The 20,965-nt window shown below is 36.4% G+C and overlaps 1 protein-coding gene across 12 annotated transcripts in view; it reads left to right on the top strand.

Annotated features, from left to right (window-relative positions):
• Positions 1–20,965, top strand: part of PDE4D (phosphodiesterase 4D) — a 527,299-nt gene that overhangs the window by 395,498 nt on the left and 110,836 nt on the right. Inside the window, exon 1 of one of the 12 annotated variants that reach the window (XM_030258993.4) lies at positions 220–1,167. The exons of the other annotated variants lie outside the window; for them this stretch is intronic. Coding sequence (XP_030114853.1) covers positions 1,103–1,167 — 65 coding nt within the window. The 5' untranslated portion in view covers positions 220–1,102. Of the gene's footprint in view, positions 1–219; positions 1,168–20,965 lie in introns of those variants that run through there. 12 annotated transcript variants of the gene reach the window in all.

Here is a 20,965-nt window from a genome sequence, read left to right as displayed (position 1 = left end):
GCATGTAAACACTTGTTCAGCAATAAATTTGTTTTTTCAGTTTAAAATCAATGCTAACACTCTTCAGAGCATTTTCAAAAATGTAGAAATCAATCAATATAACCCCTATCTTATTTGCTGAATTTTCCCCTCTTTTAATGCTGAAATTGACAAATATATCAACATAGGAATTAACTCTCAACGCTTTTCTGAAAGTTTCTTTACTAGAAATTATAAATGCAATATTTTTGTTATGCATAAACTATTAATGTAATTATTATAACAGGAAAAATAACTGAAGTACAGCGGAAAGGATGTCATATTGTAGTTCTTCAACTAAGGTATTTTGTCCTTCAGTAATTAATAACAATCACGGTATGTGTGTTTGACTTTAACAATCAACAAGGAATTTAATTTTGACTTAAATTCCCCACAGTGTTCTGAATGTCTTTCAGACAGGGAATACTTTCTGGTTTGTGAAGTTAGATAACATAACTTTTTCACAGTATCTAAGCAAGCATTAGGAGAAAGAGAAAGGGAAGAATTACATTTCTGAGTAAGGGTTTTAGTTGATTTGGAATGAAAAAGTCTTTGTTCCTTTCTTTATTCCACAGAGACTAATTTATCTAGCATGTCTGTAAGTGGAATTTCTTTACAAACTCAGAAATGTTACTGTAACTTACATTCATCCTTTCCTTTATTATCCAGAAGTATTGTTCTTTCTTTCCCTTTTATTTTTTTATGTTATTGACCTTTAAACCTGTTGTTATCAAACTGAAAGAAAGAGATAGGGACTCTTTTCCGCTGCCTTCATTCTCATGTGACCTGAAGGGAGAATAGGTTCAAAATAGACTAGTTCCTCCCAGGGCAATACAAGACAGAGGAGAAAAGCACTGTCATTTCCGAACAGCACAGTGCTAGAGTAAACTCAGCTTGAAAAAGGAAGGAGTTGCAGCATGTTAGAATTCTTCCTCCACAGCCTGGATTTTTACACAAGACAGACTTAGAGGGCGTTAAAAAGCAGAGGATTTTTAAAAATACTTTGAAATGGAGTGCTTTGAGAATGATCTTTTTAAGGACAACTGACGTCTGACTGCTAGTAATACTGAAGGAATTTTTCAAAATGAGCATTGTTATGAAGCCAAGATCCCGATCTACCAGCTCCTTAAGGACTGCCGACGCAATGTGGTAATGTGGTTCGCTTGTTTCTTTCAGGCTCTCCTTCCTATTATGACACAGAGATATGTCCCAAGAAAGTCACCAGTTTTAATTTTGATTTGGTAGATATTGCACAGTTATTGAAGATGTTCAGCTGCTGAGTTGCACAATTATTAGTAAGAAACAAAATTATGTAGCTTTTTGTTGTAAAATACAGTGTATATATTTTTTAAAAAGAGAACCCTTTTTATACTTTTTGTAACATGTTACACAGATTTTACCCATTCAGCACCCGGGTTCAATCCTTACAGTTAGAGATGTCATCTAAAGATTTTCAGTACACCTATTTCAGTAAGAGAAATCATAACACAAATCTTGCATATATGGAGGCTGGAGAGTAAAATGAAGTTATAGGTTGTGTGAGCTATTTTGGGATGCTTACATGTAGTTTTGCTGCATAAATAGACTTACTGGTAGCGATGTGTCCTGGGAAACAGCAGACTTTGTAGCAATGTGTGTAAGACTGTGCTGTATTATGCTTCATGTGTTTCCCCTGCTCTCTGAGGCTTAGAGGAGTAGAAGTAGTCTGTGATATTGATCTGTCTGTATAATTTTCTTGAATATTTTTCAGTTATTAATCATAAAAGTTTTGTCTTTTGGATAATTATTTTTCTTTATGCTTTTTAAGCATCACTTCATGCTTTTTAAAAGAAAACAGGACAGCTTTCTATAAAGTATGAGAAATAAATTCCATTTACTCTCTTAATGTGTCCCACATTTTGTGCTTCTCTCTGTGTCTTAGTAAAACCACCATGATTTTAATATACACATAGTCGACTAATTGTTCAGAGCTATATTTTACAGGTATAAAAGAAGTATTTTAAAATATAGGGTTTTTTAATATATAAATGGCTGATGTGTTACTGTGGGATAGACTAGTGACTAAATACAGTTCTTTGTGAGCATATACATCCAGTTAACTGAATATTAGCCTTATAAAACCTTTATGTTTCAAAGAATTTTGGCTCTGAGCTAAAGCCATGTCAGTATTACTGTTAAAGCAGTTAGAAATTTCTTCCAGTTATCTTTTACTGAAACCATTTTGTAGTTAAAGAAAACTAAACAAGCACACTACTGAATCTAAAGAGTAGTCCTAGTTGTTCTCAGAAAGTGCTAAGGCAGAGTTCTGCTGAAATAAATGCAGTAAGTAGTGTCTCTATATCTTTATTAAAATTCAGTGCCATGTTGGTAAACTAAATATTGCTAATGTGCTACATTCTGCAGGGTGTCTCCAAGGAAGTGAGCTAAAACATACATACCTTAGCTGTTACGTACAACTGTGCAAATAAATCAGGACCTCAGATTAAATTTGCCTTTTTTTTTTTTTTTTTTTTTTTTGTGTTTGACTGCCTCCATTAATTCTTGTAGGAAAAAAAAATAGTTTAGAAAGAAAAGAAAATCCTTGTAACTAATAGTTGCAGACTAATTTGAGCACCAAGTATTCTGTCTAAAATACCTTCCTGCCTCCCTTTTGTTGCTGTAGCCTTTAGTCATGGTGCTAATCTGATATCTGAGAATACCTGTTCTGCTGGTTGTAAGCTGGGAGTCCTCTGTTACCCTGCTGTTTGGGAACAGGACCTGAGCTCAGAGGCCGCTCTCAGGGAGACACTTGAAGGCTACTGGAGAGGGTACATGCTGTTCTGTGGCAGAGTGGAGCAAAGCCAGGCAGGCCCTGTCCCAAGCAGAGGGAAAACAGAGTGCAGAGATAAGAGAGCATGGGAGGGAGCTGCTGGCTGCCCACGCTGAGCTCAGCTGCTGGCTGCCCCTGGGGAGATGGCAGCTCAGGCCAGCCCACCTGCCCACACTGACCAGCCAGCCACCTTCAAGGTGGGCCTGAGCAGGACCTCTTTCCAAACCATCTGCTTGACTTTGCTTTGTGTGCTTTTGTTGCCTGAGTCTGTGAGTTTGTACCTTTGGGTCAGCACCTTCCTGCAGCTCTCTAAGAGAGAGTAACAACACTATAGTTTTGCCACCATATTAGTGCTTAGGGAAAAGTTAAATCAAGGTTAAATCAGAAGCACTGGTGAGTGTTTAGTCCAGAAGACATGAAGAGCATAATTATCCTTTTTGAATCTGTTGATATAGTGATCCCAACTCTATGTAAGATGAGCAAGAGTGCTTGTGGGAAGGAGAAGATGGGTCTCAAGAGCACAGGGACTTGCATTACAGGACTGTTTTAAAATATGGATACCCCTCTTGCAAGGGTTTGAAAAAAAAAAAATGATTCCAGGATTTCCTCTACCATTTCTCATATGAATAAAGATCCTGTGAAAATCAGAAATCAGTCTCCCAACACACAGAGGCAAGTGAAAGGACTGAAGAGATGTAAAGATAAGACAGAGAAACCTGTGCTCTTGGTGCCCTGAAATCAGACTCCCTCTTTGTCCAAAAGATACAGCAAGTTCAGTGTAAAAGCATATGTGTGGTAAAAGTGTGATATTCTTCTCAGTATCAATATTAGAAAGCAGTCAAAGAATATTTCCACTGGTGGTGCTATGATGGGTACCCCAGCTGGCTTTAGCAGATGTAGGCAGGCCCAGGCTGTGCTGATGCCTCTGCTTTAAAGCTGCATGGGTTGGGGATGACTGCTGTTTACAGTGATGGTAAGGTCTATAGGCAAATCTTCTCTTGCCCTTGTGGCTTGGGAAATTTATCCCGATATTATGGTGACTGAAGTAAAAGCAGATGGTAGGTATTTATACAGAACAAGAAAGTGACTTATATAAGGGTTATTACCTGTTATGTTATTGCTGCTCAATTCTACCACACATTCCCACTCATTCCTCCATTCAGGGTGTGATTGTGAAGTATGGTGTTATATCATAAATCTTCTGGAGAATAATCTAGAAGGCATAAATGTTTGTGCAGACTTTTCAACTAAGACAATTGATGTGTCTTTTTATTCCAGAGAAGAAATAACAAGGAAGTAAAGAAATCACAGTAAATTAAACTTTGGCTGAGACAACCAAACGATAATATGATTACATTTTCTTGACTATTTGCCATTGAACAATAAAGCAGTAGTGTTCCACTGAAAATGTCATATTTCTGTTGATTTTTTCCTTTTGTAATAAAAGAGAAGATTGAACATATTAAAAAAATCTATTTGGAAGAATTGAATCAGAATTTTGGAAGTTTGAATGAGAAGTTGAGAATGCTTGCTTGATGGCAAGTCAAGCAAGCCGCCTCAGTTGTTGGACAGAACCTACTGCCTGGAAATAGTGCAGTTGATCAGACTTTAGAAGTGCCTTTATTTTTCATGATACATAAAACTAGCCAAAAGAGCCTCTGAAGTATTGTCAGCTTTTTTCCACAATTCTTTCTGTGTTATATGACTAGAGATAGTTACATGTTTACTTGGGGAGTTGGCATTACTGAGTTTTATTTTGTTTTTGTAATGTTGGCCAGTTCAGGTGTTTCTGGGTTTTAGAACTTAGGGTAGATTGACCTGCAAAAGGCACAGCCTGTCTAGTGACCAAGAGGGCAGAGGTCTTCAACAATACAGTCTGTGGTATTATGTATTACTTAGCTCTAGAACTGAGTGATAATGCTTGTCTGCAATATGATGGAAATTACTAAAAGATGTTGTCAAATATGGATTTCTCAGTCTATGACATATTTATAGATAAGTGGGACAAAACTTACCTCTTGTATGGACTTTCTCAGACCTTTAATATGTAGGTCACAAGAGTGATGGTAATAAAATTTTATTGAATACAGACAGCAAAATTCTTGTGACTTGACATCAGTGACTATCATTATTTCTGGAGCAGAAGAGCTAGAACAAGCAAACAAGCTGACATTCAGTTATGCTGACCTCAGGAAGGTACACTGCTGTCCTGACTTAAAGGTACCATGAAGTCAAACTCTGGAATAAGCGTGACACAGTTTTTTGGTAGCCCTGTCTGACAGGAGGAAGCTGTGGCCACATCACACTGCTTTGGAACTGGCCATCCCAAAATAATTCAGTTCATTGGTTGTTGGAACTCAAAATGTCCCTCAGACATTTTCAGAGGTTCCAGGCCTTGGTCAGAAGCATTTTAGACCCTGGCAAGCAGCTGGAAACAGCTGTGGTTTTGAGTTTGAGCCATGGAATGAGTTACCAACTCTGAAGGTGGAACAAGCAGTCACAGAGGGTTAGATGGTATAGTAGAAGTAATTACAAATTAGAGGGGAAAATTTTTAGTATTATACAGGGGGGTTTTAACACCTGTACAGGAGGGTTTTACTTTGTACATGGGGGTCAGAAGTTCTAAGATGGAGGAAAGTGGGCCTGATCCTGTTCTTCCTCCTTCTTCTTCCTTGCCTCCATGTTCTTGGTGATACTGGCACTCATGGATTGGTTTAGAGTAGAAAAGCACCTTGTAACATAGGTAGTAGGTATTGGGGAAAATCTGTAAACATGGAACACGTAATATATCATATAAAAGATAGCAGCAGCCCTGGGCGGGTGGAGAGACAATGAAGACACCGGACAGTGAGGGTGTCAGGAGTGTGTGTGTCTGCCTGGGCCGCTGACCAAAGCAGCCGCAGCGGGCGAAGACAATCTTTTAGATAACTAGCAATAAACTGCCTTGAGACCGAACAACAAGAGGCTGCTGAGCCTTTCTTTGGAAGCATGGGTTGTAGGAGAGACTTTACCACCACATGAGACCCCTGAATCAATCCCAGGGTTCTCACAATTGGTTAATCCCTCGGTGCTAGCAAGCCTATTGCCATGACAAAGATGATGAATATATTCAATAAATGACAATGACTGAGTCATATACTTCTAGGTTATTATTATCAGACCTGTATTTAAAATTAGTTGCTGATTTCCAGGATGGGAATCCCACTGTTGGTGACATCAACACTAAAACCAGGGTGCTCCTTGAAGGAATTTTGCCTACAGGGCAGAGAATGTTAACACAGGTAAATATAACTGGGAACAATATTAACAGCATTCATATCACTTGGCTGCTAAAGGGCTAAGGCTTTTTACTTCCGTGTTGGGTGAATTTATTTTCCTCTAGAGTATTATGATTGTCTGTGGGTGATATTATTTGTCCCTTGTTGCCATATCTTATAAAACTACTCCTAAACAAAAGAGGTTTGGGACCTCACATAATATCCAATTGCACTTTTAGTAGTTGAAGGTATTGAACAAAGTGCTCTGGGAAATTTCAATGCAAGCTACACACCATTCAAACTCATAGGTAGGGATTGGAGTACAAGTATCATATGCAAAGTTATGGGATTTGTGAAAGTTGAGAAAAGCTTGCAAGCTATAGATATAGTCTTTCCTACATGAAGTCTGACTTTGGTGGACTTCATTGGTGACTTCATTAAGATAAATAGGTTTTTGTAATCAGTATGGACCTCAAATCTAATCAGCCATAGATATTCAAGGTGGTATATATGCTTTTATTTATTGTTCAGTGCTAGTGACTAAGTCTGCAAAGTCAGCATGACACTGTATTCCAGAGTGCGATATGTTAAAAAGTGTTATTTTTACAAAATGAAAGGGGAAAATTGCACTTTTGTCAACAAAGTTGTAGTAGATTTTGAAATTACCATGTAGTCTATTTTCTAACAGAATAAGACATGTCCTAATGGGCCTGGTCAATAGTCTTCCTAACCTAGTATTCTGTCATCACCTGTAGCAACAGGAATACTTGTGCAGTTTCTGCAGTCCATCATGTTGCCCAGCATTTACTGGTGTTGTATTAGGGACATTACAGGGTTCACCCTGGACTTCTCTTTTTCAGATCATCTATGTACCTGTTTGCCTACAGATTTACCTAATCTCTTTTCTGAATTTGCCAATAAACTGACTTCCCCTACAGCCTTCTGACAACATTCTGCCTCTGCAGGAAAACCACTTTCTTTAGTGTGCTTTAAAATGAGTTCTGTCACTGCAGCATTTCATGAAAGAGTCTGCATTCACTTATCCAACAGCTTCATGATTCTGTGACGTTCAGTTATAACCTCCTGAGTCTTTTCTTGTAGAGTTGGAAAAGTTGTATCCTTCCTATATTTTCCTAAACAGGCTGCTGTCCCATCCTTTGATCATTTTAGCTCCCATTCATTGTATTTCATCAAAGACCTCTGTGTCCTTGAAATACAAAGACCAAGGCAGGCATTATCCAAGAAGTGAACACACCAAAGTTCTCACACAGTAATAAATTTACACCTGGTTTTTTTTTTCTCAGCACCTTTGTTGATTTCCAGTATGCTGTTAGCTTTTTTGACTGCCATTTTAGGTTGAGCTATATTTTAAAATAATTTTACTGGATTTTTTAGCTATTTTTTGGCAAGTTCCCATCTCTTTCTTTTTGTAGAGCATAAGAATTAGAGTTGCCATCATAAAGTCCAGTTACTTTAACATTAATGTGATAAGAACTCCTTATTGAAATAAAAAGTGTGGGTTTTTTTTAAAATAAACAAACATTGAAAATCATGCCAAAGAGAACAAATTGCAAAGTGTGACTCCAGAAAAGAAAGGCACATCTTCCTACAAGATACTTTCTTTCATCCAGATTTATTTATGTAAAATTCTTTCACCACCACACACAACTACACAATTTATTTCTCTGCCACTCACTTGAATGTATTAAGAACCCACTTTCAGTTTTCCTGAAAATATAATCTTGTCTTTGCAGCACAGTTCTCACACCTTCTCCTTGAGCACATCGGGTATGTTCTCAGCTTGTGGACAATGCTCTGTTCAAATCTAACAAACATGATGTCCAGTGAAGGTGTGGCACTCCAGTGTCTGTCTCTAGTGTGAAATAAGGGAGAAGACAGCAAGTTCCATGGGGAACTTGACAGCTCAGCTGAATGACCAAAAGCCCATTCACAGCTGGTTCAAGGGAGGGTAGAAGGTAGTCCCAACCTGAATCAATTCTGAGTTACCATAAAGGAAGTCCTTGCCTTCCATTACACCATGTCTGAACCACCAGTTGTTTGCATCTAATTCTACAATGAGGGGTTATATTTCTCCCTGCCTTGTATTCAGAGGCTCACAATTATAGTGTAAAGCATAACAGGTAGGATTCAGCTCATCTAGACAGATTCTTATCACACCTGGTCTAGTAACCTCTTGGTGGAGAGAAAGACTTGCTCTCAGGGTATGATGTGTCTGTGACATATTTTAGATGCCTGCCTCAGAAAAAGGTACTCTTGATGTCAATGATTTAATCAGCCTAAGCACCACTCATGAAATCTAATTTGTATGTGACCCTTGCAGTATGCATATATAGCCAGATTAATTATTTCTGTTGCAACTAACTTCAGCTTCTGCTGAATACATGCTTTAATATTAGTAATAGTAATATTATAATTAATAATAGTAGTTTTACTATTATCTTATAAGGGGAAGATTCACATAAGATAAGGGAAGTCCAGTATGGAATGGGAAGTATTAGAACACAACAGCAAGAATAAACCAACTACGGCTAAATATAGTATTGAAAGAACCTTGCAGTCAAAGTGAGGTTAATTCACAACCATGAAATCACTAAGCAGTGATGTCATTCCAATGAAAGCACAAATTATTTAATCTCATTATTGTGATTCCCAACAAGTTTCAGCTATGGTAGTTTCTAATTCAGACTAATATGCACTAGAGTATGTTTCTTAGTTCACATTACACAACCAGAAGTAGATTTCTGCACTCCTTCATTTGGTACCATTGCTGATACCAAAGGAAGATGGGAGCATTAATGACTTAGATAGGTGCATAGTATAATATTATATGACATTTTAAATATTTTTTCTTTCATCAAAAATCATGAAAGCTTTTCAGATCTATAATGTATAAAATGACACAATAGTTTCAGAAGCTAAATGGCAGAAACAGATCTGTTAATCTGACCTCATTTTCAAGGATTTGAGAGGCACAAAGAACTCATGACTTAGATTTGTTGCTTCTCTATTTCATTTGTAAGTTTTATAACAGCAGTTTTTTGTGCCTTTATAAATACACTTAAATACTAATACACTCAAAACCTCACACACCAATTCAAAAATATTTTTTCTGTAGTTATTTAAGAAATAATGCCCCCCATTTTTCAAAGTTTTAAGCATTAAAAAAAAAAAGATGGTTGTTTCAGAAACATTAAAAACTTTCTTTTTCTTTGCCAGATCTTTCAAAATCAATCCAGCACAGATCAGTTTAAAAAAATTCTTTCTTGTAGCTTCATTGTGCTTTGTTTCAATTTAGTAATTTAAAATCATTATTCAAATAAACTATTTGAATAAATAAGCTATTGCATAAAACTATTTATTCAAATAACTATTTGAATAAAAATTTAGCTTAGACTAGAAAAAAAGGAATTTTTTAAAATTAAAATACCTTTCAGTACTTCTGAAATTTATCCTTAAATTTCTTTTAATAATTGTAAACTTTTTGTGATTTTTTTTTCCCTAAATTTCAGTTCTGGGGTAGTTATATCACTTAGTTACCTAAATTTTGAAGAACTTCCCATATGCAGTTATATAATAACCTACTGAAACAATCTCTCTATAATGTGTACCCAAAACAAGTTTCAATAAAAGGACACAAATGCTGCATTCCTACAGTACATGGCAAAGAGTTGTGTGTTGGCGCTTGCTGTGCTTCCCTGGGGGCTGGTGGGACGGTGCTGTGACAAGGCCAGTTCACCCTCTGACACCATGACAGGCTGCTTGTGGACAGTGACTAATTCCACGTGGTGTAGTACTACATCTCATAGCTTCTGTCAGCCTCCACTCCCACACACACCAGGGCAGATTGCAGTTAAGTGCTTTTAGGAAATTCTTTACAAGAGGTATATACTGAGAAGTAAACAGCCGGACACTGAAATCTCCTTGGGTGCTGCTGCCCTGAAGTGTCCCCCACACAAGATCAGTTATATAAGATCATCTTCTTCTCAGAGCTTTATATTCATAATCATCTTTATTGTCTCAGACGTTTCCACATTTAGGAGTTTTAAGCTTGTGAGCCGAGCTTTCATTTGATATGTGGTCTTTCCTTGACTTAACCAACATCTATTTTTCTCTTGTCCTAGCCCTCTATATATACCTTATTATTCAGTTCTGACTCTGTAACTAATTTCCCTTTACTTCCTCGCATTTTCACATTTTCTGTCTGAGTTTCCTTTCCAACTGAGTTAGAAATAGCCTTTGCCATTTGAATGCCATTAAAATTTGCCTTTGCAAGACTGCCAGAAAACTGTTCTTTTCATATAGTTAACTTCACTTAATGAAAAACAATACTTCAATTTTAGCCTTCAAAACTTCTAGACATAAAATAGGTATTTTTATGTCTAAAACTGAGGAATTGTGTTACTGCAGCTTCCATCCTTCCTGGTTCAACATCTCCTATATTGTTTGACACCATTATTGCTGTATCATGAATACAGATATGTTCAAATCAGTTACATCCTTTTACTATATTTGCATCTTAGATGTCTGATGCCTGTAGAGTTGGTCAAAAGTCCTTTTGTGGAAATGTGCATATCTACTTGAAATATATAATCTATATTGTACGGTATAATTTACACTTTCCTTGCTTGTATCTGTGAATTTTCGAAGTGTGTCCAGTGAATAAAAAATTTTATTTTCCTCTCGGAAGTGGTATAACTTCACATTTATTGTGAGAAGCCACAGTGTGATAAAGCCTGCACTCCTTATGTTCTATGAGACCAAGTGAAGTGCATCACATTTCCAGAAGTGAACCTCTTGGTCTTACTAGTATTTAATCTTGCTGATTTCATTTCATGCCATCATGAGGTGTCTGAATTAAACTCTATACATAAATAGCTTTTTTCTTTTCCTGATTCTAACTTTTGTTCTAGTCAAATATTTTTCTTTCTTAAAAATCTTTCTTTCATCAATCTTCTATTGTGTTCTCCCCTAGTATAGATTAACTTTTATGCACTCAAATCTAAAAGTCACACAAAATTCTCAGCTCTCACATTTAAAAATTAAAGGTTTAATTATTATAGAAAATACTGTAAATTTCACAAATTTAAAGGTGAGGGAAAATTTGTTGCTTTTAAAATCTTACAATTTTAAGACAATCCTTTAACCTCTGCTTGCATAGTAAACAAGGGAATTTGTTTAAGTCCAGAAGGCTGTTCAGAAAATCAGAAATTACACCCTAATACAGACAGGTGCTCCCAGATTTCCTCTGAGCTCTTTGCCCAGGGACTTCTAGAAAGCCTGATGTTGAAGTTTAAACATCTGTGCAAACGTGTGCTGTTAATTTTCCCTGTGTGATCTAAAAAACCTCTTTTTTCAAATTTTGCCTTAAAAAAATAAGGCAAAAAAAGATATCTTCTTCTTGATTAGTATGTATATTTACTTTGCATGTTTTGCATAAAGATGGTGTGATAATATCTACTGGTGTTGGAGTGTACACAGGAAAAAGGAAATACAGAGGAAGGACATTTGATAGACTGAAATGCCATTTCACAGATACTGGATAGTTTTTTTCTGATCCCTGTGTGCAGTTTTTAATTGTTTTTCATTTGTTAAATCTAAAACTGCCGAAAAAAATTTTGGCAGGTATAGCCCCATTTTGTGGAGAGAAATATGATTAAGTAAAGATGAAAATTTAGAAGTCAGCTTGCAGTAAGAGTGCGAGACTCCTATTTAAGCTTTCTCTGAGAGACCCAATAAGGGTAAAATGGAACATATTTGCCTATGACAAATGAAAATGTCAGGTCACAAAAGAACAGCAGTAACATCAGTACCTCAGCTTGTAGATGTTCTGGTTATACTCATCAGCAGATATTTCTTAGTGGCAGAGGCCATATTAGTCCCTTGTTGCACTCCTTGCATACTTATTTTGGCTACCTAACACACTGAGTTTCCCTAAGTTCAGTAGTGGAAATGGGGCCCACCATATGTTCTTACTGGCTTTAAGCCCTGTAAGCCCTGAAGGGATCCTTTGCTGATGCTGGAGACTGAAGACCCCTTTCCCACCCATTTTCACTGTAGCACAGGTTTTCTTTAAATAATTTTCAGTGATGTGAAAGCAATTAAAAATGTACAAACACCATTCCATTTAAGCATGCTTCTATAAAGCATGGCTTGAAACTAATTTGCAGTAGGCAGTTGGGTTGAAAGGAATGTTTACAAAGATATTGTTAAGGCTTCCAAATGAGTTTCATGTTTTCTTTATGTAATCCTCAATTTTACATTACTTTAGTCTTAAAATAGTATTGAATTGTGAAATTGAAATATATAAACTAAAATAATTTTATTTCCTGCTATTATTTTATCTCTTGCCAGTAATTCAACCACCTGGACATGAAACAATTCATAATACAAGTTGCAGTTTCAAATATACTCAGCTCAGTCCTGGCCTCTTGTTTGCTTGGGAACAACATTTAAATGGAAAACAAAATCTACACTATAAGTAAATACTTATTTACAACAGCAGACAATTGGGTTTTGATAGCTTTTTATTCCTGGCTCTTATTCTTTCTCTTGTTCCATTATTTTCTAAATTTCTTTAGGTTTATTTACCCTTTTATGCCCACCGTTTCACAATTTAATTTTTCACAGATTCTGAAACAGTCAAATCTTTCATTTTTACCCACACATAGAGGAAATCTGTCAAGAATCAAGGAATAATTGACACAGCGTATGTGTGTATATGTGGAGGTGGGAGGGAAATTACAACATTCAAGGGGTCATTCAAAAGTTAGAATATTTTTGAAAGGTGTGAGAAGAGAATATAAGAATCAAAGCTAATGGGACCCCTTGGTCTAAATTTGCTGATCAGTGGTAGGCACTACCATTACATAATTAATTACTTTTCAAAAGTTCAACCTATTCTGTGTCAGTTCTCAAGCAAACTGTTCAGATGCCCTTCATTTAATGAGCTGGAAAATGATGCTGGCTGGTTCAGTGATATTGAAGCCGTGTCCTTTGCAGCCTAGTCTGCAAAAGCTTGTTTTTGATTTATCCTCTAGGGAACACTGGCCAAGCTAATCTCTGTTTTGGTTTTTGTTTTAATGTCCCTTTTGACATTAGTAAGACATGATAGACCCCTCAGTGCTATCTGCTCTGACCTCCATGCTGTTAAGGAAAGATCTATTCTTGCCTAAGTTTCAGTATGACTAAAATGACTGTTTAGGTTTGGTGCCATGTAGAGTCCAGGACATTTGAGAAAACATATTAAGTGACTCAGTTGATATTGGCACAGGAACTGTTTTTATGCTTGGTAACACTATGATTAGTGACTTAATTGCTGACATATGTTTTCCATTCTTTAAGGGTCAGAGATGTGAGCTGGGAAAACATTACGAACCACTCTTTGAACCCCTAGTGGTGGCGTCAGCCTTCATAAACTCTTAGCATTTGTGGTAACTCAAATATCACAATTGCCTATTAAAAGGATTTTTTTCTCTTACAACTGTGATCTTGTTATCAGTCAGTTTCTAACTGATGTTCTTACTGTTACAAACAGAGAGCTCTTCCCAATGAATCTGAATTTCACCTGTAGAGATCTGCTTTCCATAAAGCCACAGAACCTTAGAATGGTTTGTGTTGGAAGGGACCTTAAAGATCCTCTGTCTGCAACCTCCTTGTCATGGGCACAGACACCTTTCCTCTGCTAGGTCAGGTTGCTGACAGCCCTATCCTGCACAGCCCTGCAGACTTCCAGGGATGTGGCGAACATGCCAGGGTTTAGGCCTTACTCATATTTATCACAGTGCCACAGTTTTTCTTTAATTCACAGACAGTAATTACATTTGCATTTTTGGCAATCAGGATGTTCACAGCTGTGAAGCAATGCATTTTTCTCCTTGGAATATCCATTCTTGAAAAAGGCTGGAAATGAATAACTAGGAAATGACATTTTGTAAAGCCATCACAGCTTTTCATCTTGTCCAAACAGCTTTTCCACCACAGAAAGATTTCCCTCCCCCACAGTTTCTCCCCATGTTAGTTATGTCATCTGACCATATGACTTTCTTACTGATATTGTGCATTTATAACTTCCTTACAATTATTTATTTCAAAAGTAAGTATTGCGTTGTATTCATGCCGTATGTATCATTACATGGATTTAGATGCATGGGAAGAATGCATATTTCAGTTTTCAGCAGCTTCTCAGAATATTTTACTTCATCACCTAAAACAGATTGATTCCTAACCAGTAGTTATGTTCTTATTGGTTCCTGGTACCAGAAATAGAAGTTCTGTATGATTCATTGTAACTGAAAGCAAAACACTGTATCTTTTTTAACATTCAGATAGGCCAGCTGCTCTCTCTGCCTTCTCAATTTTTCCTTTTTTCTATTTGAGGTATTGAGCATGGTAGTATTTGGGCTTTTACTTCAAAATAAGATTTTATTTTAGTTTAAATACTTGTTGGCAATTGGAATCATAGAATCAAAAAGTAAAGAATTAGTTTTGAAGAACTTTCTAGTGGCTTTCAAAAATTGTCAGAAGAGACCACTTAAATCAAGTAATAATAAAATTGTGATAATAATTGAAATTCTGTTTTGTTTTTTTAATCTAGAGAAGAAAATCTAAGAGCTATCAGTTGAGGATTTACTTTTGCTCACTAGCACATCCTTTTTCTCAAATCTTTAATATGAAGTGTAGATAAATGTAATTTCATTTGTTGGAGATAGATATTTCCTAAAAGGGATGAGCTTGCTTAAAGGATCCCTTATTGTTTCCTCTTCCTTCTCCACACATGTCCAGTCCATTTCCCTTTTGCCAGCTGCTCCTCTTTTTAAAGTTTGTGAATCTTGTCAAGGATTTTACCATAAAAATGCTGGTGAATAATGATTTTGAGAGCAGACTTCTGAAACTCTTTGACCTTGCTATCTCTGTGTGGCTCAGAACAAACATCTGGTTTCAGATTTACTTTCTAGTTCATTTGTTGTTAAATTAGCCTCAGATACTGTATTCATTAATGGTAAATTAAAGGACCCATTTCCTGAAATTTAGCTTTTCAGAATGAGGTCTTGAGCAATATTTTTTATTGCAGGTGCTTGGAAAATAAATTCAATCCAGCTTCCCATAAAGGATAGAATATAGAGACAATTACAAACATTACTGCATAATGTAATAGTTCTTGAAGATTAAGATATTCTTCAGATATTCCCGTAATTGCTTATTTTACTTTCTCACATGCCAGGGAATGGTATGAACTTTAATATTTGAACTACAAGCAAAAATTCTCTGCCTTATCTCTCTTTTTTAAATACTCATTGAGAAATTGTTTTTGTTTTAATCAAACATTTATTTTTGCAAGCATGCTATACCTTAAATTGTACAAATCTATGAATATTCTGAAAATTTATGCTTACCAAACCGCACTTCTGTGTTGACACTGATGTTCATTAGCAAAAACTGTATTTACTTAATGCTACTTCATTCATGCATTGGAGAAGTCAGATATAAATTGATTTCTGTTTTCATTGCCTTAAATATTAACATTCACGGAAAGATTTAAGAGGAAAATAGTACCCAAAATAGTACTGGGAGGGGTAAAAAAAGAATGGTGTGGGAAGATATGTACTGATGAGGCTTCCTTAATGCAAGACTACAAGATTCCCAGGAGGAGATACTTGTCCATGTGCTGTCTTAGCAGGTCTGTGTAGTAGGGTATTCTAAGCACATATTTAGCCACTGACAAGTTTTCTCCTTTACACCTCAGTAATGTTTAATCTGGTGCATTAATTGTCCATATAACTTTTTTATTTTCATTTATTTAGTCCTTTCTGTTACTGTTTGAAAAAATACCTGAAACTAGACAAAACCAAACAAACCATTTAATTCTATCTGAAATGAGAATTCGGAATGGTTTTGTCTTATAGAATTACAGCATGGTGGGGCAACAAATAAAACCACATTTAAAAAAAATCTAATCAGCTTCTCACCTGAAGTGAGAAAGATGTTCTTCTTTGTTTTATAGGTTTTTTTAATAAGATTTCTTATAATAAATGCTTGGTGAAGGGTGTTTCTTTGTTTGTTTGCTGGTGGTTTATTTTGCTGTCTTTTTTTCCTTGTATTTTTTCCTGCATTATTCTCTTCTTTTATATGGAAATTCTAATGTCTTCTTCTGCTGCATTTTTGTGGAGGGGATCTTGAAAAGAACATGTACCAAAACAAGTAAATAAGCTCTACTAAATATTCTTCTATTCTTCCTATTCCCTCACAGGTTTTCAATGAGGAAAACCAGTAAATTTTCTAAATTTCTCCTTTCCTAATCTATACCTGCTTTTGTTACATCCTTAAAAAACAATGTTTTTGATACTACTCTTGTTACTTCTTGTAAACTCCGACTAGCAAATTAAAACTCCCACTGCTAAAATTATTACTATTAATTTTAGGTAGTATGTAGATTTTTATTTGTTTTGTTTTGGTTGATTTTAAGTTTCAAAACTCTTGGCTCTTTACTAAGTTCCCATTTTGCAGGTAGGCAAATGTAAGCATAGAAGAGGATAAAATGATTCAGTCAGGATGACTCACCAGCGAGAGAACTGGTTTTAGTATCCCCTTATTCTACTGTATCCCCACAAAATAAACAAATGCAACAAAGGATATCCTGATACTTTGCCCCTCCTTCAGCAGCTTGGGCCCCCTTCTCATCTGCTAAAGGTTTCTCCTCGAGAGCCAAAGACTGTGTGCAAGTTTTATGGCAGATCATGGGTTAGGCAAAGTGACGGATGGTGCATCTACAGTGGTGCCAGCTAGGAGGGCACATCACCACCACCGTGTGTGGGCAGTGTGGCAGGGCTTTGGGTATATCAGCTGAGTTTTGCTGAAAGGCACTGCTCAAAAGGTAGTTTTTATTTGGCAAAATTGTTGATTCTCTTGGGAGCACTTCACAGGATGAAATAACAAGATGTCAGGGGAAAAAAGCTGAAGGTGTTGTTCCAAAAGCAGCAATGTTACACTGACATTTTTTCATCAGTAGGGGCTGATGAGAGATAGTGAACTTTCTCCTTGCTCTCTTGGATTGTGCATTTTGTAATGTTTCCTGAATGATATAATCACCTCCTTGGCGCCAGCAATTATGGCGTGTCCTATCCCAATTTTAGTAATGACATCAGGATCAAGAAAATAGACATTTAGAATAACGTTGCCTGAAAATTCTTTTTTGCACTGAGTCAAGTCAATCATGTACAATTTTTCCTGGTAACAGGAAATTTCATTATACAAAAAATGACCTTATGCTTTTATTTTTTTTTCTATTTGTAAACATGCTTCATGTTAATCATTTTGTCCTAAGAAACTCTATAATCAGTGGTTATGATTTGTCCAGACTTTGCAATGATTTATGTTAGTTTAAACGTACATTCTTTTGGTGTTTGGGAAGGAAGGGCTTGTGAAAAGGATGAAAAAAGGCAGTGCATTTTGCCCGATGGACAATGGCAGCAGAAGAGTTGCTGCAGCAGGGAGGATGGTTAATGGACAAAACCAGTAGAAAGCAATTGCCTCCTCTCCCAAATTTTTAGTCCAAATTGGAGCAGAATCTTTTCCTATAGATCTGCTTTGTGCTTACAGATAACTCTGTAACTGACGAGAAATTTTCAGCTGGCCTTGATAGATCTACAGATATATATTTTTGCATGGCACAAGGCTGAGTTGTAAATTTTATTAGAATGATTTGGTCTTGTTCTGTGAGAAGAATTTTGTTTTGCAATACACAGTGGTTTTCAACAGCTTTGGCTTGCCAGGTCACTCACATTTATTTTAAAAAGTATATTTTTTTTCAGTTTCTCTTTCAATTAACTGCATATAATCTGCTTGTAGGTTTATTTAATACTGGAAAAAAATGCCTTGCTACAATATAAACTGGCCTTTCTGTTACTACATTCCTTCATGAGAGAAAGACTCATTTCTTTGATGAGGCATGCTTAGCTTAGCACTGCGTGTGGCATCTGAAGAATATAGCAACCAGTTAGAGGTTAGAGGTTTTTTCTCATTTCTCTCATTTCCAGTTAAATTTTTTAATACTCCTTGAGCATTTTCAGACTTCTGTTCATTTAGATATTTCACCAAATGAGAATTGTATAATCTGTACACTAACTTTTCACCTCATAATATGTTCTTTGTTTTATTAATAGGTAAACCGCTAGATTTATAACTCTGTAGGTTTTGTTTTGTCACAGAAAAAGCAAAGCTTTTTTTGCTTTTAGAGTCCATGAGTCATGTGCTCAATAGGGATTGTATAGTGACTGGTAGAAATAGACAATATAGGATCACACGAAATTGTAACAAAACATGCTTATATTACTGTAGTAGTTAACCAAAATGAGACTGTGAATGAAGTTCCAATGATCTTGAGGATGAGCAGAAGATGAAGTTAATCAAATATTCATTATAACCAAAATGGAATGTGTTCTTCTTCATTTATGTACTAATTGTTAGAAGGCAAACCTGCAATACTGCATTTGATGCCAGATTTCTGATGGTCTGCCATTAGCAGCTGTTAGCAGTGATACTAGAGATAAGCAATAGTAAAAGCAAGGGTCTTCAACACGTGCTCAAATTTATACACAAAAACTTGATATCCATGTTATTATGGATGTAAGTCAAGAACAGAAGCCAAGATTGCATATGACTTTGGAACTTTCGGTTAGTCTTGTGCATAAATAATTTTATACTTTACCTATGTGGTTCTATACTATTTTTACTTCACTGAGTGCTCAAAACAAATGCAACTGAATTAATAAGATATTCAGTATAATATCATTTTCTTGCTTCTCATTATATGTTCACATGTTTTATTGACAATCTGTTGTTCATATGTATTGTAAAAGCAGCTCTAGTGCTTTCATTGCCTGTTTGCACTGCTCACCACTATGACACTTTACTGCTTCTCACAGATGATTAAATAAATTTTCATCTTTCCCATGTGATAGAAGGAATTGTATCATCCTTCCTTAATGGGTACTAAACCACAGAGATTAAAGTGAAAGTATTACCTAACTCAAACAGTTAAAATATGTTGTACAGGATTTAGGGTTTTTTATCTCCTTGGAAAGACTCTTGTATTCAGAGCATTGTTTCAATGAAACAGTGAGCAAATGATGAGGGGCTGGGTTACAAGGGTGATGTAGCACTTCTACTTGCTCCTTCTTACCCTTTTCCATTGGCATTCACTTTTGGCACTTGTAGAGAGAGAACAGTAACTGCTCAGAGGTTCTTAATCTGTGTTTGTGAGTGTTGATGGCTTAAGTGTGTGGAGACCTCAAGAATGAAAAATACTTAACTAGTGATGCAGGATAAAGTTGGTGTAAGTAACCCATTTAGGTGCTTCACAGTTGGAGGAATTTTGTGATTTAGCAACAAGAAAACACAGTCCTACACTGTGGAACACCAGACATCCCTCCTAGGTAGTGCTATTAGGCATTGAAATAATACACAAGACCCAAATGATTCATTATTGTAGATTATAATTTGCTTTAGACTAGTGACATGGATTATCTTTGACATTAAATGCACTCAGTGAATGTGCTCAGGGTCTAACAAAAGTGTGAGTTCATACACACAAGATAATTCGTCTCAACAATCTTCCAAGGTTAGCTCCTGAACTTGTTATCCTTTAAATGTTGCTTGGATGTGGCAAAGAACTTCCAGAACTCAAATCATTAAATATATCTTGATACATTCAGTAGAAGTCTAGGGAAGATGATATACGGTCTAGGGGCCATATATCATGATGCTTCAGGAGGATATTTTGCTAGGAAACTTCGTAATGCATATAAGTGTTATCCCTTGGAATATTTTTACCTATTATATGGATTCTGTGTTTTCATCAATACTATAGAGCATTGATTTAAATATTACAGGTCTGAGAAACCCCCTGTTTTCCTACATCTGCATTATCACACCAATAATTCATAAACAATATATAAGCAATTTAATTGCTTTTCATAATGGCATCTAACTGGAGTCTCAAAAAGAGGAGGCTCTTTCAGTGTATTGAATTTTCCATCTCTGGTACCATTTTGGTTCTCAGCCATGTTCTGCTAATATCATAGGGAAACTGCATTTTAACGAGGGTTAGGAAACATACTTGGTAGATGGCTTGCATATTTTTATTAATTGATAAATAAGCATTTTGATATGCTTTGAAATTTTATTCTACTACATTTAAAATAAGAGAAAATTAATGGCACTGTGCATTATAGTAAATTCATGCCACATGGTCACACTCGGTGCAAGTTGGTTTTGTATCCCAGCATCCAAATACTGCCCAGAAAGTAGTGGTGGAGAAAAAGAAGTTGGTATATTTGGATCAAAACTCACCCTGGAAAGAAAAGCAATTTTTCTTGAACTTAAATAAACTAAGTAAAGTGATTTTTTAAAATAACATCTGAAGATAGTTCAGTATTTATGCCATACAGAGGAACCTAAATAGGCTGAAGAAGTGGGTGCATGGGAATCTTATGAAGTTTAATAAGACCAAATGCAAGATGCTGGACTTGGGTCAGGGCAACACCTGAGGGGATGAACAGATCAAGAGCAGCTCCAGGGAGAAGGACTTGTGAGGCTAGACATGATTCAGCCATGGGAAAGCACAGCCCAGAGAGTCAAACATGTCCTGGGCTGCATCCAGAGCAGTGTGGGCAGCAGGGGAGGGAGGGGATTCTGCCCCTCTGCTCTGCTCTGCTGAGACCCCACCTGCAGGGCTGCATCAGCTCTGGGGTCCCAGCACAAGCAGGTCATTGAACTGCTGCAGGGAGTCCAGAGAAGACCACAAAGATGATCAGAGGGATGGAGCACATCTCTGTTGGGAAGGATAGATAAATATGATTGTCTA

This window comes from Taeniopygia guttata, chromosome Z (genome assembly GCF_048771995.1).
Source record: "Taeniopygia guttata chromosome Z, bTaeGut7.mat, whole genome shotgun sequence".
NCBI classification, from domain to species: Eukaryota; Metazoa; Chordata; class Aves; order Passeriformes; family Estrildidae; genus Taeniopygia; species Taeniopygia guttata.
The sequence above is the reverse complement of the archived record's forward strand: the minus strand, read 5'-3'. Positions and strand labels throughout refer to the sequence as shown.